Source organism: Balaenoptera borealis (assembly GCF_965194805.1).
Source record: "Balaenoptera borealis genome assembly, chromosome: 21".
Lineage (NCBI taxonomy): Eukaryota > Metazoa > Chordata > Mammalia > Artiodactyla > Balaenopteridae > Balaenoptera > Balaenoptera borealis.
The window spans coordinates 4,274,523-4,299,773 of NC_138880.1; the positions used below are offsets into that span (position 1 = coordinate 4,274,523).

General features: G+C 40.8%; 1 protein-coding gene across 1 annotated transcript in view; it reads left to right on the top strand.

Moving 5' to 3' along the window:
• The window catches only part of KAT6A (lysine acetyltransferase 6A), a 109,794-nt gene extending 86,630 nt beyond the window's left edge, over positions 1-23,164 (top strand). The window contains exons 10-17 of the mRNA XM_082374698.1: positions 4,085-4,226; positions 5,730-5,891; positions 6,909-7,002; positions 9,155-9,386; positions 10,081-10,330; positions 11,497-12,114; positions 15,351-15,663; positions 17,755-23,164. Of these exons, the coding sequence (XP_082230824.1) occupies positions 4,085-4,226; positions 5,730-5,891; positions 6,909-7,002; positions 9,155-9,386; positions 10,081-10,330; positions 11,497-12,114; positions 15,351-15,663; positions 17,755-20,438 (4,495 nt within the window). The 3' untranslated portion in view covers positions 20,439-23,164. The remainder of the gene's footprint in view (positions 1-4,084; positions 4,227-5,729; positions 5,892-6,908; positions 7,003-9,154; positions 9,387-10,080; positions 10,331-11,496; positions 12,115-15,350; positions 15,664-17,754) is intronic.
• The last annotated feature ends 2,087 nt before the right edge of the window (positions 23,165-25,251 follow it).

The following is a 25,251-nucleotide window of genomic DNA, read 5'->3' on the forward strand; positions in this document are numbered from 1 at the left end:
ATTTATGCAGTTACTGTGCAGAACAGTATGGAGGTTCCTCAGAAAACTAAAAATAGAACTACCATATGATCCAACAATTCCCCTTCTGGGTATATATCCAAAGAAAACAAAAACATTAAAGCGAAAAGATATATGCACCTCAATGTTCATAGCAACATTGTTTACAATAGTGAAGACACAGAAGCAACCTAAGTGTCCATCAACAAATGAATGGATAAAGAAGATGTTATGTATATATAACATATTCTTTATGTATGTGTGTGTGTGTGTGTGTGTGTGTGTATATATATGTACATATGACAAAGGAATACCACTCAGCCATAAAAAAGAATGAAATAATGCCATTTGTAGCAACATGGATGGACTTGGAGGGTATTATGCTTAGTAAATAAGTCAGACAAAAAAAATACTATATGATATCACTTATATGTGGGATCTAAAAAATAAAACTAGTGGATGTAACAAAAAAGAAATAGACACACAGACACAGGGAACAAGCTAGTGGTTACCAGTGGGGAGAGGGAAGGGGGAGGGGCAAGACAGTGGTGCAGATGAAGAGGTGCAAACTACTATGTATAAAATAAATAAGCTAAAATGACATATTGTACAGCACAGGGAACATAGCCAATATTTTAGTAATAACTATAAATGGAGTATAACTTTTAAAAATTGTGAATAACTATGTTGTACACCTGGGACTTATTGTACATCAGCCATACCTCAATAAAAAAAAAGAAAGAAAAATAAGTAGGAGGCTTTAAAAATGTTTTCAGCAGGAAGTGATCTAGAATAAACTAGATCATATTATGCTTGCTTCTATTTTATTAGTTTTCACATAATAAGGCCCAGTGAAGTTTTTAAAAAAATAATCAATAAAATGCCGTACATCTTGCTATTCCAAGTAAACACCTTGAAGTTGGCATTTGTCATTATTGTAACCTGGAAAAGTCACTGGTTCTTTCTCTCTTCCCTCCCCCTCCCTCCTCTCCCCCCCCCTTCCCTTCCCCCTCCCCCTCTCTTCTCTTCCCTCCCTCCATCTCTCTGTCCCTTACTTTCTTTCTTATTTCAAAAAGCTCAGAATTTTGTTTAGGTTTTTCAGATTCACATTTGTAGGAAATATTTATTTGTATTATTTAGCTGTCACACTGAACCTATACTCAAGGATTCTTCTATATCTTCATGTTGCAACAAGTTAAAATTGGTCATTGAGAATTTATTTTTTAAAGTATAGTTGATTTACAATATTGTATTAGTTTCAGGTGTACAGCAAAGTGATTCTGTTATATATATTTATATATATTATAAATAATTTGATATATATTAGATTATTTTCCATTATATCAGTAGGTTATTACAAGATAATGAATATAGTTCCCTGTGCTACACAGTAGATTCTTGTTGCTTATCTATTTTATATATAGTTTATATCTGTTAATCCCATACTCCTAATTTATCCCTTCCGCCCTCCCTTTCCCCTTTGGTAACCATAAGTTTGTTTTCTGTGTTTGTGAATCTGTTTCTGTTTTGTATGTAGATTCATTTGTATTTGTTTTTAGACTCCACATATAAATGATACCATAAAATATTTGTCTTTCCCTGTCTGACTTCACTTAGTATGATATTCTCTAGGTCCATGCATGTTGCTGCAGATGACAATAGTTCGTTCTTCATGGCTGAGTAATATTCCATTGTATGTATATGGGTGTGTATGTATATGTACCACATCTTCTGTTGATGTGCACTTGGGTTGCTTCCATGTCTGGGCTATTGTAAATAGTGCTGCTATGAACATTGAGGTTCATGTATCTTTTCAGAGAGTTTTTGTCTTTTCTAGATATAACTCATTGAGAATTTAGAACAGGTAAAGAATAGGTAAGTAGTAGAGTAGTTGCAGGGAGGAGGATGCCATTAAGTACATTTATAGGGAGAACCTCATTCCTCCACCTTCCTTTGAAGAAGAAATTGTTCAAAATCCAAGATATTCAGGAAGACAAGGCTGGCAGTTGTGGGTCATCTTTGAGACTCAGTACATTTAGTGCCCACATAACATGATGAAGTATACAACTGGGGCCATTTCATTTTGAGGTTTTTTTAGTTCTGGTGGTAAAGAAGGAAAAAGCTATTTATCCTGCTGTCGTTCCTTCTCTGAGTAGTTTGAGGCAACATGCAAAGGAAATAAGCAGAGTGGCCTAGGAAGCCTTTCTTTTCTGTGCTCTGGGCTCCTGCTTCTTTTATTTATAATGTCAGTCATTATTTGTTTCACTCAGTACTTTATTTTGGAATGGCTTTTTTTGGTACTAATGATATAATTTTGGGTTGTTTGAGTTTGACTAACATTAGATATTATTTTTGTGTTACATATTGTAGACATTTAGAAATACTCTATACCACAGCAGTTCCATGGAAGCTTTTAGTGTGCTGAATGGCAGTTTTAAAGCTAAGATGTGGGATTGTAGAGAAGGAATTAATACACATTGTGAATCCCCAAGGGAGAAGAAAAAATTGATCACATGCCTTTTCCCACTTTGCCTGAGCATGAAACACTTACGTGTGTACAGAACTAGCGTTCCATAATACACCTGGGGAAGGCTTTAGTTGGATGTTAGATGTTTTCAGACAAATATGCTTCAAAAGCTGCTTCTAAAGTAGAACTGGAAAAATAGTCATGGTCTTCACACGTGAACAGAGCAAGCATTTTTGTACATTAATCTACTTTTTCTTTAATTCCAGATTAATCTTTTTAAAGCATAGCTATCTAAATTGATGGCAACTAAATTAATGAGGTTTTTGTTTTTTAATTTCCTTCAGCCTCAGTACTTATTTATATGAAGGAAGATACAGTATTTTATTTGGATTATATTCTTTGTCATCATATCATCCAGTATATTCACATATGCAGTTTTCATTGTAGGGTCAGATCTTAGCTTACCAAGGCGTGCTTACCGGTTGTGGACACAGTTCAGGATGCACGGAGGCCTCTGTGCTGAGGATGCATGGGGTGTATATTTTATAAGAGAGAGCCGTGGGGGGTCTTCTCAGTTCAGACTAAAATACATATAAAAGCCACTGGTGTTTAGTTTTAGGTTATGGTCCTTCTGTTACTTTGTGAACTGATCTCATCACTTTGTTGCCTAGCTCCTCATAAAAGGGACATTATAAGGAAGAAATCCTGTTAAACTACGGCTAATATAGCAATAATAATAGCTAACAGTCTTGCTAATAGCAATAGCAAGACTAATAGCTAATAGTCTTGCTATTAGCAATACGGCTAATAGCTAATAGTCTTGCTATTAGCAGTAAGGCTAATAGCAAGACTGTTGAATAAATATAAATGATATGACTATAACGGAGAATATGTGAATGAATAAATTGAAATTTTATTTCACCTTGAAAAATAGACTTTTGAGTTGCAGGATTTAATGTGATATTTAACTAGAGAGAAAGCCAGAATTTCACCGGTGGAAAGAAGGAGGTAGTGTAGTATGTCCTAACTTGAAAAAAACATATTATAATTTTATACTTAAAATATACAAAATCTGCTTTTATAATACCTACTATATGTCCATCTTACTCAGCACTCTGTACCTAGTGTACCTAGCACAGGGGCCTGATAGTCAGTATTCAATAAATGTTCATTTTCTGAAATGAATGAGTGAATTATCAAATAAAGGAAGAAAGAATATAGAGCGTAACAAAATCTTCTTCACTTATTGGTGTGTTCTCAAGGTAGACTTTACTTTTTACTTACTGGAGATTATCAAGGAGTAGAGAAGGTGAGATTTTCATGTCTGTCCCGTGGGTAACTTAAAAAGACTGCAAAGTATTAGTCTAATAGGAAGAGCACTGAATTGGGTGAATTGATTCTCACCCCTGCCTTCTTGCCGTTAATTAGTTGGATCCTGTTATTCAACTTAGTTTTATCTTTAGTTTTTGTTTTTCCTTTTTTTCATTTGATTAATGGGGATAACGATACATTCTTTACCTTTTTACCTGGGTAGTAATGAGAATCAAAAAAGAATAGTGATGAAAGTTTAAAGTCTTATAAAATATAAAGCCCTCTTATTTGTGTAATTATTTTTTACAGGCTGCCTAAGTTGTATCTCTGTGAATTCTGTCTAAAATATATGAAAAGTAGAACTATTCTACAGCAGCACATGAAGAAATGTGGTTGGTTCCATCCTCCTGCTAATGAGATTTATAGAAAGAATAACATTTCTGTCTTTGAGGTAAAGTAGAAGATGTTTAGTAGTTGTCTTCCTACCCATTTCAAATACAGTGCCACCTGTACTTTATCTAATTGCACAACTTGATTTTTTTTTTGGAAATGTTATTTTACTGTTGTTCATTCACTACTGAGTCAGTAATTCAGCTGTATGAGGGAGAAGCAGAATTAGGCCAATCTAAGTGGTATGAAGTTCACAAGCTTGATCTCTGAATAAACTATTCTGTATTTCATTGAATCAAAGACATCAGTTATAATATATCTTATTTTATGTACCACTGAGAAGGTAAAGGTACTGCTAATTATGATATATAAGACTCCATTTGATTATTAAATGCCAACAGATTTTTACTTATGTTTAGATGTGATAAGATTGTGTCTTAGAATCTATGAAATATGGCACTTAAATAAAAAGATTTCTACTGCTCTATTTAAAGGAATATTGTGTAGAGGTATGTGTAATAGCTGTATATTGAATAAATCTTAATATATTTCCTGACTGCATCGTGGTTGTATGACTTATGCTACATCTGTGATTCTGTGTTGTTAGTAGTGGTTTTTAATTTCTTGATCTCAGTTCTGTGGTTTAATTGCCAAGTATTAATTGGGTACCTTCCATGTGCTCAGTTCTGTTAATTACTATGATGATAGAATTTCAGATTGCCAGGAACTATTCCATCCCTCACTTTCTTCATCTTCCCAAAGCCTTTATTTTAGGTGAGGAATAGAGGAGCTCTTGACCTCGTGGGGAGGGAAAGGATGTGGTGTACAATAAATTACTTAAATTGCTAAAGAAATTGTAGTCTTGAAATGTCAGTGTCTTTGGGTCTGATGTAGGCAATTGTTGGCATTGTCATGAAAGAGCTGTGGCTCCAGCAGTGCCAAGAGTTACAGGGGTATTGGGAGCATACAGCCCAGTCCTCCTGGTCTTGGCCAACCAGCGCCCAAGAAATACCTCACTTGCCAGGTTGCTGCCTAGGGAACCTGCTTGGTGCTTCTGACAATAGATGATAATCCCTTGAGTAGCTTTATTTGGGGGAAATCTCATCATGGCAGTCAGATTACATTGCTTCTAGCTGCTGGCACAGATTAAACTATAATTTTACCTTGTTTTACTTGTATGTATTTTAGAAGAGGTTGCATTTAGATCTTTTGTTGAATTAAATACTTTAAAAAATACATCAGATCAGCTTGCCATCTGAAGGATTCCTGTAGTCAATCTTGTTATAAAAGCAAAAAGTGCTATTTTTAAAACTGGCCATCACCTCCTTGTCTAGACTTTTCATGCTTTGTGGAAGTGCAGTGTTTTATGTATTTAGTTGTCTTAAAATAGCAGGCACTGTACTCTGCCGTTTCAAGGGACAGCTTCCAGGTCCGTTTTGTTCTGATAGCTGCCAGCTCCTCTTAGGCTGGACTGTGGGTACTCACAGGTGCTTGTTTCTGATGTGTGTTATTCTAGAACTAAAGAGACACCCTGTTGACCATTTTGTCTATTTTTTTCCTCTAGGTTGATGGGAATGTGAGTACCATTTATTGTCAGAACCTGTGTCTCTTGGCAAAATTGTTTCTTGACCACAAAACACTCTATTATGACGTGGAGCCATTTCTTTTCTATGTACTAACCCAGAATGATGTCAAGGGCTGCCACCTTGTTGGCTATTTTTCTAAAGTAAGTATATCAGCTTAAAATTTTTTTTGAATTTGTATGGAAATCTGAAACAATCTTTGCTGCTTCTCACTAGGAGACACTACAGGATGCAGCACCTCTGGGTGCCATCTAGCTTTCTGGAAAGGGAAACAGAAGGAACATTGAGAAACTTACCTGGTACCAGCAGGTGCCTAGTAATGTTCAACAGACTGTACTCTGCTGGGAACATAAACTGCTGCTTACCCAGAGGGAAAGCTTTACTATGACTTATACTCCCATGGTGATGATAGACAGAACTCGTGAAATAAACAGAGTCATTACCTCTCTTGAGTTCTTTCTCATTTTAAATCTCTTCCTAATTTGCACTTTAGGCATAGAAGTAAGAATTTCTAGGAAGCCATTTTTATTAAAGGGTATTTTCTCTCCTTCAATTTTTCATTCTCTTGGGGAGAAAAAAAAGTTTCTTTTGTAGTCAAATAATGTAAAAGATATACTTTCATTTAAGCAAGCCCATGGTAAAATCTAAGTGTATAAAGATAGTTAAGTGAAAAGTCCTAGTTCTGTTATTAGGCTGTTTCAATAGTTAAATATAATTTAAAATATATTGCTTGATTTATAAAAGTGTATTTATACCCACCCTATGTAGCACCAAAAAGGGAAATAAAAGAAACTTTGGTGATGAATCGTCCCACGTCTGGGGTGCCACACTGACACACCATTTGTAGCTTTGCAGATCTGTTGGGACTCGGATTCCTGTGCTCATCTCAGGCATTGACATACTGTTTTTGAGTTGCGGATGGTGTTGGGTGGCGTCATTTCATTTTATATTTTTATTCTTCTGGTATGGTTGCTTTGTGGGTAATGGCAGTGACTTAACCTTGTCCTCTCTCCTCCCAGAGGGGTGTTTTTTTCTTGATGTGCATTGCTATTCCCAAAGAACCAGGGCTGTGGTTTTGACTATTAGTCTTTGTTTCTTAAAAATTAGCATCAGTGTTTAGTCTTACCAGCCAAAAACTTGGCTTTTGTTTTCTCCACCAGGAAAAGCACTGCCAACAGAAGTACAACGTTTCCTGTATAATGATTCTTCCCCAGTACCAACGCAAGGGCTATGGCAGGTTTCTCATCGATTTCAGTAAGGATTATAGTAACATAATTGCTCATTGTCTCTTCCTGTGGACTCTGTGTGTGTGTGTGTGTGTGTGTGTGTGTATTTTTAAAGATTTGCAGATGACTTATTGGTTGCTTGTATCTTTTGTCATACTGCTGAGTGGAACATTAAAGCCTAGGGCCATGAACATGTTTTTCTTTTGGTTGCATGTGAATATTTCAGAAATAGCTAATATTGGATATGAGCTTCTGTGTGATCTATAGCAAATAGTTTTAATTTGCAACTATTAATTTACAACAGAACTTAGTTCTATTTTATGCAGTTAATTCTATCTCACGACAATATTAGAAACACTGTAGAACTACTTAAATTAGTACTAATAAAGAAGTGCAGCACCTGCCCTATTTTTATTACCTAGTTATCTGAGAAAATGTGTGTGTGCATCGTTTTTTTAGTTACAGGCTCTACCTAGTGGTTAAAAATATGCTATGCACCTTTAAAAATTTTAGAAGTGAATGATACAGTAAAAAATTTAATTTGAGTTAAAATTGAAAGCTAACAGTTCTAAAAAAAGGTTATTGTGGAACTTGCAATTTGTTGTTGTTTTTTGATAAATTTATTTATTTTTGGCTGTGTTGGGTCTTTGTTGCTGCGTGCAGGCTTTCTCCTAGTTGCAGTGAGCGGGGGCTACTCTTTGTTGCGGTGCGCGGGCTTCTCATTGCGGTGGCCTCTCTTGTTGCGGAGCATGGGCTCTAGGCGCGTGGGCTTCACTAGTTGTGGCAGGCGGGCTCCGTAGTTGTGGCTCACGGGCTCTAGAGCACAGGCTCAGTAGTTGTGGCGCACGGGCTTAGTTGCTCCGTGGCATGTGGGATCTTCCTGGACCAGGGCTCGAACCTGTGTCCCCTGCATTGGCAGACGGATTCTTAACCACTGTGCCACCAGGGAAGCCCTGCATGCATTTTGTTTTATACATTGATAATCTTGCTTAGAAAGTAAATGTATGTTTGAGGTAAATTTTATATTGATTATAAAATAGTGGTATTTGAGGGCATATTTTCCCTCAGATAATTGCTAAAAATAATATTTAAAGGAATACATTCAGAAGTAATGGTTAAACTAAGGATTTTGATACAGGCGGTTCTTCTGAATATCAGATGATTATATCACTAGTATTAATTCTCATGCAGACCAATGAAGCTTATTCTACTTGGCCTTAGACTGTACTCCTGACTATATTTTATTGGAAATATGTGCCATTGGTTATTTTTTACATTGTCTTGGTGTTTTTTTTTTTTTCCGACTAATAGTAGAGGGTAAAACTCAGATTATTTCCTTTAATATCAGTATGTTGTTTTGAAATAGGAGTCATGATTGGACATGTATGCCATTAAGTAGCAAAGTTAGGGGAAAATATTTTACTATGCATTTATTAGTCATTTTTTTGAGATATACAAATAATTGTATGATTACAGTATTTGTTTTTATTTTAAAACATTATTTTAATGTAATGTATTTTCCCACATTACCATTCTTAGACTGATTTCCCTTAGAATTTATGCCTTTCTTTTCCTGTTCTTGAGACCCAACGCACTGGACAAGAGGACAAAGTAATACCACCACACACAGTGACACTCACACACTGACATTCTTGCTCACCAGGAATTAGGGTGATAGGTAATTGTGAGGAGAGCTTTGGTTGAAGTGAGAAATCGTCATCTAAATCACTCACAGAAGAACTGCAGTCTTCAGAGATAGGGTTTTGTAAAAACTAAAGGCATTCTTTTGTATTGTGCAATTCGTGTAGATCTGTTGCCATCTAGTGGTCGAAATAAAACATGCAAGGGTGGTTTCCCCTCCTTGTATATTGAATAAAAAGCATTCTTGCCTATTAATGTGAAGTCCTGATTTTTAACAGTTCGAATATTCTAACGGTGTGATTTATATTAACTATAGACAAAGTAATACTAAGTTAATGTTCGGTGTATACAAATTATGTAATCTTCCTGCAAATTTGTTTTCAAGTGATTTTGTAATTTTGTTCTTTTCCTTTAAGGAATTTACCTTTGAAATGATAGCCTATGATACTTGGATTGATTGTGGAAGAGGGGCTTGTTATTTTTGTAAACTGCCCTCTTTTAGGCTCTCTGACATATTTGTGATTTGGGGGTTTCTTTAGGTTATTTGTTATCAAAGCGTGAAGGCCAAGCAGGGTCTCCAGAGAAACCGTTATCCGATCTAGGTCGTCTTTCCTACATGGCTTATTGGAAAAGTGTAATATTGGAGTGCCTTTATCACCAAAACGACAAGCAAATCAGCATTAAGAAGTTAAGTAAGTTGACTGGAATCTGCCCTCAAGACATTACTTCCACACTCCACCACCTGCGAATGCTGGACTTCCGGAGTGACCAGTGAGTATCACATCCCTTTGTATAACCTTTGAAAGATAATTAAGTAGAAGGTTTTGGATTGGACAGCCAAATTATCAGTTAAAGGACATAAACTAATATAAATGGTGTACTTGCTGATACTGAGACATCATTTTCCTTTCTATATTTTATACTATTGACCATATTTTTTTTTTAACTTTTTTTCTGGTCTTCCTTCTAACTTTTGGACCTAAGCTACTGAATCTTTTATTTTATTTATTGGGAGCTCCTTCACAATACAAGAAGTAACAACTGGAGAAGTAGTGTCAAATAAAATACACCCTTGATTAATTTCCATACAAATGGGACAAAAGAAATACAGGTCAAAGGAAAGACAGCTTACCCTTTTCTAGTGTGGTTGAGAAAAGGTCACAAAGAAAGGAGACATTTGGGCTAGAAAGATGGAGAGTAAAAGATAGAGGACAGGAGAGTCGCAGAAGTTTCAGAGGTGGGAAGTGTGAGATGGGAAGTGGCTGAAACAACCTCATCCCTTGCTCTAGTTGCGTGTGAAGTCTTTGTCCAGTTCATATTCTGAACCATCTCAGTGGTGGTGTCTTCCCAGGCAGGCTTTTTGTGAAGCATTTATCTCCAGGGCTTTCTGAGGGTGTAGCTCCATATTCATTGTGTGGTACTCCTTGTGCATCGTTGATTGCTATAAACTTTTCTCTGGTTTCAGATTTGTGATTATCCGCCGGGAAAAACTTATCCAAGATCACATGGCAAAGCTTCAGCTGAATCTGCGGCCTGTGGATGTAGATCCAGAGTGTTTGCGCTGGACTCCTGTCATAGTCTCCAATTCCGTCGTCTCGGAGGAGGAGGAGGAGGAGGAAGAGGAGGAGGAGGAGGAGGAGGAGGAGGAGGAGGAGGAGGAGGAGGAAGGAGAACAGGAAGAGCCTCAGAGCCAGGAAAGAGAATCAGAGCCGAGCGTAAGGGCACGAATGGTCCCTGTTGTTGATGATAGAAGAGCATAGTTTGGTTTTCATGAGTGTTTGTGATGTACCTATAATGGTATCTTAAACGAACACCATGAATTCACATTAGAATTTCTGAGTTTATTTCAGTGATAGAAATTTCAGGAAGACTGGGTTTTGTTTACTTCTTTCTATATTTTTAAGCCTTGTATCATTAGGAAACCTTCAAATTTGTTATAATATGTTACTTATGAGTAAATATTTCTTATCAGAGTGCCAATAAGCAGCTAAATTTGAAGCTGTATAGAAATTGAGCAATCTGAATTGAATCTAAATCTGACCATTGTTTAAAATAAAATGAAGATACATTTTCCTTAAAACATTAAGGAAATAAACAGATGCATGTTTTCTAATAGAGCACCAAATAGTTCAGTGTCTCTAGCCATTAAAGGGTTAATGAGGGACTGTACTACATCATTTTCAATATTTTTCTTCATGTGATGTGTACTTGTCTCTGTTCTTTTTTTTAAAGCAGTGCTTTCACCCTTTAAAAATCTATGTCCTCCTTTGATAAACATAAAGTTTCATGCCCGTTTATAGTGTAATTTTCAAAATAAAATGAAATATTCAGAATAAAATAAGTCAAAATAATTACAGAAATTTTCTTTCATTTTTTGAGCATCCTCTTTCTCTTGCCCATGCCCCAGAGTCTGTCTCCTCTGTTTATAAATTTCTGTTTCTGAGAAATTTCATAAACTATCTCATTTAACATTTACTGGATTGTAAGAATAATAATATTCACTTTGTTTATTGAATATGGTATTGTATAGCAGTTAAGAGCACTGGCTCTTGGGTCAGACTGTCTGGGTTTATATCCCAGCTTCTTCATTTGCCATTGCATGACCCGGGGCAAGTTACTTACATTTTTTGTGCCTCAGTTACCTCATTTGTAAAATGGGGATATAATAATATTTCACGTAATTGGTGTGAATTATACCCATATAGCATTTAAAACAGTGCCTAACACATAAGAGAGATTTATGTTAGCCATTAAATAATTAATAACTTTCTCTTTAAAGCTCTGTTTTCTTTTTTTATCTCAGTATTTAAAAGGTCAGAATAGGAGATACAACTAAATAAGACTGAAAATTAACCAGCATGGTTTTATTTTCTAAAATCAGGTGGGGAAGTCTGCATCTCGTGAGAACAAAGAACAAGATTCTTATTCTTTAGTAGAAAGTGAAAAGAAACCAGAAGTTACGGCGCCAGCCAGTTCTACGCGTTTGAACAAACAGGTCCTTCCCCGTGACAGTCTTCCTGCCAATAATCAGCCATCTCGGAGAGGCCGCTGGAGGAGGAAGACCAGAAAAGCCCAGGAGCGCTTTGCTGATGAGGATTCGAAACTGCTTTTGGAAGAGACATCAGCTCCTCCGGAGCAGTATGGAGACCGTGAGGAAAAATCAGAAACCTGCCAAGAACAGTACACGGAAAGCCAGGAGCAGTCGGCAGCCTCGCAGGAGCAGCCGAGCCAGGACGGGAAGCCAGACGGTCCCAAAAGAAGACCGAGTGAGGTGCTTGAGCTCTGGCGAGGACCGCTCAAGAAAAGTCCCGAGCCTCTGAAGTGTGGACTGCCAGAAAGCCACGACAGGCTGCCCCGTCGCTACAGTGAAGGTCGCTACAGCGATGGGGACAGGACCCTCCTGCGGGGCTGCAGCGAGAGCAGTGAGGAGGAGGGGGAGCCCGAGAGCCCGCGGTCCAGCTCGCCCCCAGTCCTCACCAAGCCCACGCTGAAGCGGAAGGTGGGGCCCGTCTCTGTGCTGTCCTGGAGTTAATCCATAGTGTGTTAGCCTTTCAGCTTCAAGCCTCAGTATGTTGTAGCATATGATGTTCCCAGGGAACATTTGAAATGTGCACATGACTTCTTTGGTTCATGGGAGTTCACTTACAAGTCATAAACTTATTTAAGGGCTGACAAACTGTTTTCAGCTTGCTGGTTTGATTTCAAAGTATGACTTTTCAGGGATTTAAAAAAAACATACAGGGACTTCCCTGGTGGTCCAGTGGTTAAGACGCTGCACTTCCACCGCAGGGGGCACGGGGTTTGATCCATGGTTGGGGAACTAAGATCCCGCATGCCACGTAGTGTGGCCAAACACAAACAAACACAACGTACAGATTAGAAATGTTTCTATTAGAAAAGGAGAGGAAACCACTACACAGTTCGATGGAAAGTGGGCGTAACGGTGCCCTGTGTTGCGATGCTCAGAGTGAAGCCATTCTTCTCACCCCAGGTGGTACTGTCTCCCCTGTCCTCTGTCCTCCCTTCTCGCTCTCCTCTCCACCCCTCCAGTGGTTTGACTTAACTTTGTTTTAAAAGTATTTTGTAAACTATATTTCATCATCTTGCGAAGGTTGAACGATAGCCAGATCGTTAGTAAACGCTGTATGATGATGACAATGAATTCTGTTAATCTGTATACCAGAAATCTCCCAGGCTGTGGAGTGAACTTTAAACATTGCTGCAGACCAGCCAGACTGAAGTGTGTCAGCTCTCTGGATGAGCCATTCTGTGCTAGTGAGGTGACAGCTTTCATCCAGAGCAATAAAATCATTCTTTTCCTTAGCAGAACCTTAAAGAAAAAAGATAGGGCTGTTTATTAAAGAATGAGCTTTCCATTTTAGAACAGTTTTAGATTTACAAATTTATTGCAAAGAAAGTACAAAGAGTTCCTATATTCCCCACACCCAGTTTCCCCTATTATTAACCTTTTACCTTGGTATGGTACATTTGTCACAAATAGTGAACCAGTACTGATGCATTTTTAGCTAGAGTCCAAACTTCATTCAGCTTTCCTCTGTTTTCCCTAATGTCTTCTCCTGCCCCAGCACACCACCTTACGTTTAGTTGTCATGTCTCTTTAGGCCCCCTTGTTGGTGACAGTTTCTCAGACTACTTGTTTTTGAAGGCCTTGCCAGGTTTGAGGAGTACTGGCTAGATTTTGTAGAATGCCCCTTATGATAGTAAAATGGGGTGATGTGTTTTGCGGAAGAAGGCCCCAGAGGTAAAGTGCCATTCTCATCACGTCATATAAGGGCATCTGCCGTGAGTCTGTACCGATTACGAAATACAAGGGTATTTGCTGTCAGTGTGACTTCTCACTGTTCACGTTCACGTTAACCCCAGTCGTCTGGCTCCAGGTATCAGGTTTGTCAGGTTTCTCTACTGTAAAGTTACTCCTTTTTTCAAACTCTTTTCCATACTATATTCTTTGGAAGGAAGTTACTGCCTACAGCCCACACTTAAGATACAGGGAGTTATGCTCTACTCCCTAAGAGCAGAATATTGTGTTAATTATTTGGAATTCTGCTTGGGAGATTTATCCATTTTTCCCCGTCTATTTCTTGATTCAAGCATTTATTTATATCAGTATGGACTCATAGATATTTACTTTATACTTCGAGTTATAATCCAGTTCTACCACCTTATTAATTTGTTGCTCAGATTGTTCCAGCCTTGGCCATGAGGAACTCTTTCAGTTTTGCTCCTGTGTCTCTTCAACATACATACCCTCAACATTGTGAAGTTTTTTTGGTTTGTTTTGAGCACTTCGTTACATTCTGGTTCTACAAAATGTTCCAGGTTCATCTTGTATATTTCATGCCCCAGTCCTAGGATCAGCCATTTCTCCTCGGAGCAAGTCCACGTTTTGTTTTGTTTTGTTTTGTTTTAATTTATTTGTTTATTTATTTTTGACTGTGTTGGGTCTTCGTTTCTGTGCGAGGGCTTTCTCTAGTTGCGGCGAGCGGGGGCCACTCTTCATCGCGGTGTGCGGGCCTCTCACTTTCGCGCGGCCTCTCTTGTTGCGGAGCACAGGCTCCAGACGCGCAGGCTCAATAATTGTGGCTAACGGGCCCAGTTGCTCCGCGGCATGTGGGATCTTCCCAGACCAGGGCTCGAACCCGTGTCCCCTGCATTGGCAGGCAGATTCTCAACCGCTGAGCCACCAGGGAAGCCCGCAAGTCCATGTTTAACCTAGTTTGAAAATTGTGTTCTCAACTAGAAAACTAGTAAATTTGAAGTGGAGAAAAGATGATTAACCTGCTGTTCGTTACGTGATCATGAAGAATATATCTTTGCCATCCTAGGCTTATATTGCCTTTTTATAAAATAAAAGTGTGCTATTTCCCTGTGTAAAAAGAGAATATTGTAACAGGCAGTGAGATCATGTACAGGATGCTTTTGAAATTTTTGAAGAGATTCACTTGACTAGGAGTCAGAAACTGTTTTACAGCCATTTCTGTACTGACTGGATATGACCTTAAAGCAAGTCCTGTAACTTCTCTGGCCTCTCTAGAACGAGGGGATTGAATTAGATCAGTTTTGGTGATACAGTATTATTTTGTGACATCTTTCATGTGATTCAAGGTGTTAGATCAACCCTAGTACAAAATTCTGCCTAATGTACCAGGTCCCAATAACAGAGTTATTTTACTTCTGAATGCTCACGGACACCAAGGAGACCTGTACCGATTCCCAGGCTCCACTGTACCTCTTTGTGGATAGCCTATGAAAATGGTGTGCAGCCTTCCTCATGGTTCTGCTGACTGCACAGTGGAACTGTGAGACGAGGAGTGTTTTATTTCTCTTTTTCTTTTGAGGAAAAGAGAAGTTAAGGGACTAGCCACTGTGTCATTTCTGAAATAGGCAGCTTCCCTAGGGTGCTAAATTTAACTGAACTGTTAGTAAGGGAATGATAATATCTGCTCTCTAGGTGTGCCTGTCTATTCTTTTACAAAGTTGTATTCAGTGATACTTTGTATCTGTGACACTTTATGTATGTATAGTATCTTACTATAGTATTTTTTTTTCTTTTACTATAGTATTTTGAAATAATATTCAAAATGTCTTTTGGCAAACGGCCTACTCCTTTTGTATGTGCTAATTCTAGCAGGTTTAAAAACTATTAATCATGTTACTAATGGAAATGATAGCATTCATTGCTGTAAATAAAATGCTCCTTTCTCTTTTAAATAGAAACCAATTCTTCACCGAAGAAGGCGAGTCCGAAAACGCAAACACCACAATAGCAGTGTGGTCACAGAAACCATTTCTGAGACCACGGAGGTCTTAGACGAGCCTTTTGAAGACTCTGACTCCGAGAGGCCGATGCCCAGATTAGAACCCACGTTTGAGATTGACCAGGAGGAAGAGGAAGAGGATGAGAACGAGCTCTTCTCTCAAGGGTACTTCCGTCACTTGTCCTCACAGGACATTCTCAGGTGTCGACCTGCTTCTAAGAGGAAGTCTAAAGACGGAGACGAAGATGAAGATTCAGACGATGCTGACGGTATGTTTCGCAGAGCTGTTGCTTACTGTGGTTTTCTTGTTGTGAAAGATACAGCAGTGATAGTGGCAGACCTCCAACAGAGAGGGCTGAAAGGCAGACACGAGCCACTGGGCAAGTGCAGAATGACTTGCAGCCTCTGAAGAGTTGTATCAAGTGTACTCATGCTCATTTTCTCACTTAGTTTTCTGTCCTTTGATAAACGTGCTTTTTCGTAGTTCCCCCTTCGACTCAAGACCTACTTTTGCCTCTGCAGAAAATATCTTGCTGTTAGGAAATGGTTCTTTTTGCCTACTCCTTTCTCGGCCATTATCTGAATCTTTAGTCATTGGGTAGATTAGACTTAGCATCAGGAAGATATTTAATTAATAACCCTTTACTGGAATGTGCAATCTATAGACCTGGCCTGTTTTGCTAATTGTGTATGCTGAGTGCTTAAAATAGGCACTCAGTAAATATTGTTAAATGACTAAGTGCTTAGACGTGGTTCTCAAATAAGGTCAGATTCATGTAAATTGGACTTGCTTCAGATCTGTTCCTGAATCATATCTCTAATATGTCTTACTCAACAAGTAGTAAATTTCTAATAAAAATGGTAACAGTACCTCAAAATAAGTTAAACTTTATGACATAACTAAAAATCCACTGATTAGACTTGTCATTTCCTTTGTAGAGATGAAAAAAATGGGTGTATATATGACTTGGGTCCCAAACTAGTTGTTCACGTCTAGCCTAAAGTTTCTGCCCGTGTGTAGTGCTGCTTCTGTCTGCAGGGCTTGCCTTGCTGGGGTCAGATGGAGCTGCTTTGCTTTGCTGGGCGAATTTGAAGGAATCTTGTTGTCCACACTTGGTACATAAATCTATAGCTTTTATGTACTAACCAGTTGGGCTTTTATTCTCCTTTTAAAAATAAATTCACTCAATTTCAAATCTAGTAGACAACTTGCATTTTCTTCAGTCTCGTATTTTTGTATAATAAATACTTTTAATATAGTAATAAGATGACTAAGTTTTTTGCTTTATCGTGCATGATTTTCCACAATTGTATTATGTTATATTTTGAGATGTATAACTAGGAAGCTAAAAATTTATTTTGTAAAATGTGGCACTTTAGTAAAATTCTATCTTGGATCATCATAGATTAAAATAGTATCCTATAAGTTCCTGTTGGCCAAATTTTTCTCTAATGTAGACATTTCCTTTGTTTATTTTCAGGTTGTTACTGCTAACTGTACCTTTTCAGTCCCACCAGTGCCCCTCCCCCTCAATCCTATTGAAAAATAGGATTTGCTGGTCTTCTCTTTAAAAATTAATGGGAAATGTGGATGTACTTAATACCACACCAAACTGTACACCTAAAAATGTTAAAATGGTAAATTTTATGCTGTGCCTATTTATAGTTTTTAGAAATAGGAAAAATCATTGGGGAGAAAATAATGTTAATAATCAAATTTATTTCTAATAAACCATTGTCATTGGTACATTAACTTTTGCTTCAGGTCAGTATTTGTCCGGGACTACATGCCTTGCAGCTCTTCCTATACAAACACAACATTGGCTGGGAACTGTTGGTGTAGGGTTGCTCAAACATGGCCTGGAGTAATTGGCTCGATATTACCTGAAGTAATGATTTTGTAGAAACTAAGAACACCAGAGCAATAATATAAATTGCAAACAGGGGTTGGGGGAAAGAAGGGGAAATGAGCTGATGTGTAATTTACACAATAAAGACAGCTTGTCTAAAGTAGCTGTAGGAACTACTTAGTATTTGCATCCTTATAAAGCTTATTTCCATTTTAAAGATGGTGAAACTGAATACTAAGAGTAACTCTCCAAAGCTATGTGGTTGGTGATGATAAACTTTAACCTAGTGGGTGGACCAGGGTCCTCTCGTTGCTCCGCCAGTTCACTGTGTGACTTCAGAGGATAGCATGAAATGGGTGTCTCCTTTAGATTCTTAACTGGAAAATGAAGACAGTCAGGAGTTCAGGATGATTATTAAAATCATTTCTGTTGTACGTGTGGTCTCAGAAAGAGGCACTAAAAAATACAAGATCCTGTAATCTGTTTTTATTTTTTATCCCTCCTGTGCAGACACTCCTATCCTAAAGCCAGTATCTCTTTTGAGAAAATGTGATGTGAAGGATTCTCCACTTGAGCCAGATACGTCCACGCCCATGAAAAAGAAGAAGGGATGGCCCAAGGGCAAGAGCCGCAAACCAGTCCACTGGAAGAAAAGACCTGGTCGCAAGCCGGGACTTAAGCTGAATCGGGAGCTGGTGGCTGTTTCTACTCGAGAATGCGTTGTTGAGCCCGTTGTCCCCCTTCCTGAGCCTGGACGTGAACCCCAAGTTCAAGAGAACCAGGAAGCTGTTGAATCACGAGAAGACTTGCCTTTAAGGGAGGAAAGGAAGGAAGGGGAGGAGCTGCCCCTGGAAGCGGAGGAGGGGGAGGAGGGGGAGGAGGAAGAGGACACCACCAGCAGTGACGTCAGGGCGGCCTCTCCGGCGGACAGTTGCAGCCCCGAGACCGGAGCCAAGGAGCCCGAGGTGGGCGAGGAGGGGGAGGAGGAGGAGGAGCCCCGCGTCCCTGCGGGGCAGCGGCCGTCGGAGGAGGGGCCACAGGAGCTGGCACAACGTGCCCGCGAGGAGGAGGAGGAGGAGGAGGAGGAGGACGCCGCTGCGGAGGCCCACCAGAGCGAAGACCATGACGCGGACGACGAGGACGACGGCCACCTGGAGCCCACAGAGAAGAAGGGGCCGGAGGAGCAGCCGGCTGGGGGCGACAGCAAGGAGGAGCGCGGTGGCCAGGAGTCTTTTTTAGATCCTGATGTGCACAGCAGTCGGGAGCACGCAAAGGACAAGGAGGAGACAGAGCCGGATTCCGAAGAGGAGCAGACTTCCCACGACGCGTCCGTGGTCTCGGAGCACATGCCGGGCTCTGAGGACGACCACGAGGAGGACTCCCACTCTAAAGAAGAGCTGCTGCAGCTGAAAGAGGAGGCGGAGATCCCTCACAGTGACCTGGATCTGGAGACCGTGCAGGCCGTGCAGTCTCTGACTCAGGAGGAGAGCAGTGAGCACGAGGGCGCCTACCAGGACTGCGAGGAAACCCTGGCGGCCTGCCAGACCCTGCAGAGCTACACCCAGGCCGACGAGGACCCGCAGCTGCCCCTGGTGGAGGACTGCCACGCCTCGGAGCACAACAGCCCGCTGTCTTCTGTCCAGTCCCACCCCAGCCAGTCGGTGCGCTCGGTCGGCAGTCCCAGCGTGCCTGCCCTCGAAGGGGGCTACACCCAGATCAGCCCGGAGCAAGGATCCCTGTCCGCGCCGTCTATGCAGAACATGGAGACCAGCCCCATGATGGATGTGCCTTCCGTATCGGACCACTCCCAGCAGGTGGTGGACAGCGGCTTCAGCGACCTGGGCAGCATCGAGAGCACCACGGAGAACTACGAGAACCCCAGCAGTTACGACTCCACGATGGGCGGCAGCATCTGCGGGAACAGCTCCTCCCAGAGCAGCTGCTCCTACGGCGGCCTGTCGTCCTCCAACAGCCTCACCCAGAGCAGCTGCGTGGTCACCCAGCAGATGGCCGGCGTGGGCGGCAGCTGCGGCCTGATGCCGCAGAGCAGCGTCCCGCCCGCCGCCGCCGCCGCCCCCTGCAGCATCAAGTCCCCTCAGAGCTGCGCCGTGGAGCGGCCTCCCAGCACCCAGCAGCCGCCGCCGCCCCAGCCGCCCCCGCAAGCGCCGCCCGCCCCGCCGCCGGCCCCGCCACCGCCGCCGCCGCCGCCGGCCCCGCAGCCGCCGCCGCCCCCCTCGCAGCCCCAGCCCCCGGCCCCGCCCCCGCAGCAGCAGCAGCCCCCGCTGTCCCAGTGCAGCATGAACAGCAGTTTCACCCCAGCGCCCATGATCATGGAGATCCCAGAATCTGGAACCACGGGGAACATCAGCATCTACGAGCGGATCCCCGGGGACTTCGGGGCCGGCAGCTACTCCCAGCCGTCAGCCACCTTCAGTCTAGCCAAGTTGCAGCAGCTGACCAACACCATTATGGACCCTCATGCCATGCCTTATAGCCATTCTCCTGCTGTGACTTCCTATGCAACCAGTGTTTCTCTGTCCAACACGGGACTGGCTCAGCTGGCTCCGTCGCACCCCTTGGCTGGGACCCCTCAAGCACAAGCCACCATGACGCCGCCCCCGAACTTGGCCTCCACTACCATGAACCTCACGTCCCCTCTGCTGCAGTGCAACATGTCTGCCACCAACATTGGCATTCCCCACACTCAGAGGCTGCAAGGGCAGATGCCAGTCAAGGGGCACATCTCCATCCGCTCCAAGTCCGCGCCCTTGCCCTCCGCGGCAGCTCACCAGCAGCAGCTGTATGGCCGCAGCCCGCCTGCGGTCGCCATGCAGGCTGGCCCTCGTGCGTTGGCTGTTCAGCGTGGCATGAACATGGGGGTTAATTTGATGCCAACCCCCGCCTATAATGTCAATTCCATGAATATGAACACCTTGAACGCCATGAACAGCTATCGGATGACGCAGCCCATGATGAACAGCAGTTACCATAGTAACCCTGCCTACATGAACCAGACAGCACAGTATCCTATGCAGATGCAGATGGGGGTGATGGGGGGCCAGGCCTACACCCAGCAGCCTATGCAGCCGAACCCTCACGGAAACATGATGTACACGGGCCCCTCCCACCACAGCTACATGAACGCTGCTGGCGTGCCCAAGCAGTCGCTCAACGGACCTTACATGAGGAGATGAGCAAGACGGACTTGCAGTTGAAAACTTAAATATATATAAATAAAGGAACCTTTTATACTGACAAACCAGAGAAAAATGGACCTTTTTTCCAGTTAAAATATTGCTGTAGATTTAGAGGAATTTTTCTTTGGTTTATTTTATTTTTTAGAAAACCTGGTCTTTCTTCTCTTTTTTGGGGGGTTCATTTTGTTCTGGGTTTTGGTTTTCTTCACAATCTTGAACGTTTTACAATAGAACTCATCTAAAAATGGATTTGGGGATGGGGAAACATGCACAAAAATCTTTTCATAATTAAAAAGAGCCTTACTTTCTTTACACACCACATGGACAGACTTTGTGTAAGAGTGAATTATCTTTATTTTATTTTAAGATGTATGTTTCCCCTCAGTGTTTGCAGCTCCCAATGTTGTCATTTTTAAATGTTATATATACATCTCGAGGGTTAGCCAGACCCTTTCCTCCACACCCAGCCTTTCATTCCCTACTTCATTCCAGCAGGAGGCACTTATGGGAGACTCGGACGGGGACATGGAGAACAACCCAAGCTCCTTAAACTTATTATTATTGTTAATATTATTATTATTATTAATAAAGTGAGGCAGGAAAATGCTTCTCCTCTTAAAATCCCCTCCACTCCCTACACACACACATGCACGCACACACACACACCTCTTGAAACCGTTCCCCAAGAATGTTTCTTTATAGATGAACATCATTGAAATGTTTGTTTTTCTTAAATCAAGTGTAATATAATTTTTTTTTAAACTACTCCCACTCAGCACTCAGAGACACAAAAATACTGTAAGTCTCAGTTAACAGCGGAATCTCAGAGGAAAGCTGTTTGCAATCCTAATCCAGCCTTGGAGGAATAGATGGTCAGTTAACAATCAAAAAGAGGCAATTAACCTCCCGTTTTTTACCACCTGGTGAATCAGCCATACGCACATATTCCACGCAGCCTCTTGTTTTTGGTATGTACTTTGAGATGCCAAGGGTCTTGATTCTTGAGCCTTTGACTCTGATTAAACTGAAACAGTCCCCAGTGATTAGCCTCTTATATTCTCATGTAAAGGGTTGGTGGATGACTGTGCATGTCAGTGATTTGAGAAATAGCTGACTAACCTTTGACACTGTTTACTTTGTGTTGGAAGAGATGACGCAGAATGTGTGTCGTGAGGGAGATCGTGGTGTGAGTTTTATAGCTACTTCAGTGATACATACCTCTAGTTTTCCTTTGTCTTTTGAGATCCTGAGTTCCTCCCCTGTGAATCAGAGTGCGCCAGCCCCTCTCCTGTGAGTGGCTGAAGAGAAGAGGGATTAAACCAACCACCAGCATAGTAGGGCAAATCTGGACAGCAGGGTTTTAGCAGGCTCCTGTGTTGCTCCCAGCTTCATTCTCTTTTCTCTTGTGCAGCCAGTTCGCCCATTCTCTTCTTGTTACTTGCTCCAGGGATAGGTAAAAAAAATATATATATATATGTGTGTGTATATATATATATATACACATATATACGTTCCATCATTAGAAGATGGACACTATTATACCACTTGGTATGTGCAGTCAAATATCCAAAAGGGGGAAGTACTGCTTAAAGAAATACCTGTAAGCATTAAATTCTCTCCTTTATTTGTACATTTTATATAGATAAATTTTTGAAGTACGAATTAGGCATTAAATTTTTTCAAATGCACAGGTTTGTTGGGTTTTTTTATACACTTTAATTGACTTTCTCAATTAAACGTGTTAGGTAGAAAAAGGCAGAATTCCACATCTTACCGCTGTCGATTCTGAGCATGTGCAAGGCTGTGTAGGACCCAGTTTCTCTGTATATACTGTTGCAGTTCCCAGTCGTCTGTGTAGAACGTGCACTGTGCTGCCCTCTGCCTACTCTTCGGAGCTGTCATTGCTTCCTGGTTGGGGTGGGGACGGGGTGGGTCGGGAGGGAGGGAGGTGTATTGGGAGGAGGGTGGGTCAAGGCAGAAGGAGAAGCTGTTGAAATGAGGGCCGTGAATTCAGTTTCTGTTGGTTTGCGGTTGTGTTTGGTTTTGTTTCTTTAAAAAAAAAAAAAAAAAAATTTCAATCAGGCAGCTCCCTTTTCCACAAGCCTTTTTGTGACTTTAGAACTATTGTAGAGAAAATGTTTTTTTCTATATTATAAAAGAAATTATCCAACACAGTAATATTGGTACCTGTCATTTTTTCACTTCTGTTTAAAAAAATGTATTTTTAGCAAGATAACTTGGGTAATCTTCTAAAAAAAGAAATTTAAAAACTCACTGTTAGTGACTTTGATGCCTTTTAAAATAAGAGCTTTTTCATTTCATTCCATCTTTAAAATTTTTTATCTTTGTTGTAGAATATTAAAAACTATTTTAAGAAAGATAAAAATTCTCTTTAAAGAGATCTCTAGAGTGTGTGAATAGAGCTCCAGATGCCTCTAAAAGCCGCATGTACAAATGAAGCTAAGTCTATTCCTGTCTGTTTATATTTGCTTTTCCTGTTTTGTAACCTCTTTGTACTTTGTTCATGGTGACTCGTAAGCTAAGGGGAAGGGGTGCCTAGATGCCTTTGTACTTCTCCATGTCACGCGCTCCTGGGCCAGCTGGTCTCCTTCCTCTCCTGTATGTAATATCACTTTTTTTTCCCCTTTCTAGCAAGTACTTTCAAAAGAACTCTGTACATTTTAACATAAAAAAAAAAATAAATTATGTTGAGCCATTTTGGATGTCTGTCTTGCATGTGGAATTTTTCTCCCAAGTGTTTCAAATTCTGATTCTTTTTCTACACACAGAGACTTAGAAATATAAGCCTTTTCATGTTCCTCTTTATGTAGCAAGTATAAGTTTATGACCTTTGCTTTGAAATTTCAGTTTTCACTCATATAATGTGCTTCAGTGGCAAGAATATAGATGGTTTTCCCTTTTCCAAAGAAAATGGTCTTATAACCTCACTTTGGATTTTTTAGGGAAACCCATTTGAAAACCTTCTAAAGGGTTTGTAATTCATCCAACCAAAAAAAGGAAATACAGTTGCAGTAACAAGTAGCTCCCACTTGGAACAAAGCAGTGTTTTTTCTCATTTCAGTTGACCTGATTATGGAATCTAGGAAGGTTTGCCAGAAATCCGGGCCCTAAATACTGATGATCTTTTCTGATGTGTTCTGAGTTAATGTGCTCGCCTCTCATCATTAAGAATTTTGGATATAAGGCAGATTCCAGAATTAGATTTAGCTTTGGGAAGCTAACAGCTTCCTGGGATAGAGGGGTGAGGCAGACACAGGTTTTCATGCCCTCCTGACTTGATCTGCTGTTCCTTGCCGCTGAGTTAGGAATTTAGGAAGTGGTGTGAACAGTGTCCGTAGCAGACGTTTGTTCTAAACTTCGTGCCATTGAAGTTTTAGGCCATAGAGTCATGTCATCTCCAGAAAATAAATGGCTTGTCTCCCTTGATGGCTTGCTTCATAGTCACAGTTTGAGCCCAAGACTGCCACTGCTCTATGCAGTTACCAGTGAATTGTCCCAAAGACATACTGCCTTTGCTACTGCAAACTACCTGCTTTAAGTGAGTTCAGCATAACAACAATTCTGATTTTTCTACAAGGAGGTAATGTGACCAAAGAATATACTATAGATTTCACTGGAGTTCTAACAACCCTCACGATGTATTACGTGTAAACTGTAACTTGAGGAATGCCATGTGTAGCCAACGGTCTCCTTTACCATCTACCATCCGGCCTTTTCACTCTCAGAAGGTATGTGTTGGGGGAAACGGCAGCACATTTGACTAACGTGTGTACTGCTGAGAGCCTTGGTCTACCGTTTTTCGAATCTACTGCCATGCCTTCAGTTACTAGGGTTCCAGGAATCATTTTCCTATACGGCCTCTCTGAGCATCTCAGGTGGTGCCAACTTCCTCTGTAGTGTGGTGAGAACCGTGTGTATTCCCTGAACACCAAGTGTCAGGTTGACAGCTCTAGCTCTTTATGTGAGAATTACTGTGTTAGGTTCTCCCTGGGACACCCTGCGCAGTGTGTGGTTTTCGCCCTTCCTCTCGTCTTTTCGTAATGTACAAGATAATGGGTCAGTGATGATGATGGAAAAGCATAGTGAAAAGAGAAAAAATGACTGTCCTTGTTGACGGAACAAAGTAAGCAGAATTACGGCAAATGGTGGGTGGGAGGGAGCTCCATATTATTAATGTAACTTAAAAGAAATCTAAAAATTCAAGTGACATATTCTATAAATGAACTCAAAACCATGAAGAGTGACATTTATTTGTGTTGTCAAATGTCTGGAATTCTTGAGCATGGTCATCCAATTAAAAGCTGAAAATCCCCACAACAAAACCCAACTTGTTCGTTTATATATTTCTGTTAAGGGGCAGGTTGGGTTTGTTATCTAAGTTGGTGTGGTTATATAATGCAGCACAGACCCATGGATTTTCTTTCCAGAATGACAGCTTTACAAATTGGGCTTATCTGCAATTCCTTGCTGTATTAAGTAGCCTAAATATTGGTATACAGATTACATAAACCTCAAAAAGGTGGCAGGTGTAATTTTTGCCTGAAATAAGGACAGCCATGGAGTCTGATGGACTTTGGTTTTTTGAGTTCTTTTGAAACAGTAGACAGACATAGTCATAAGGAATTGTTTTCCCGTGACTGTTGTGAATACTCTTTTTGAAGGTGAGAGATACATTCTTGTTAGCAAGAAAAAATATTCTAACATTTAACTGTATACTAACAGACATTTCTGAAAGCCACATTTAAGCAACATTCAAAAAAAAGTTAAGCGTTCTCTGGGGTGATGTGTT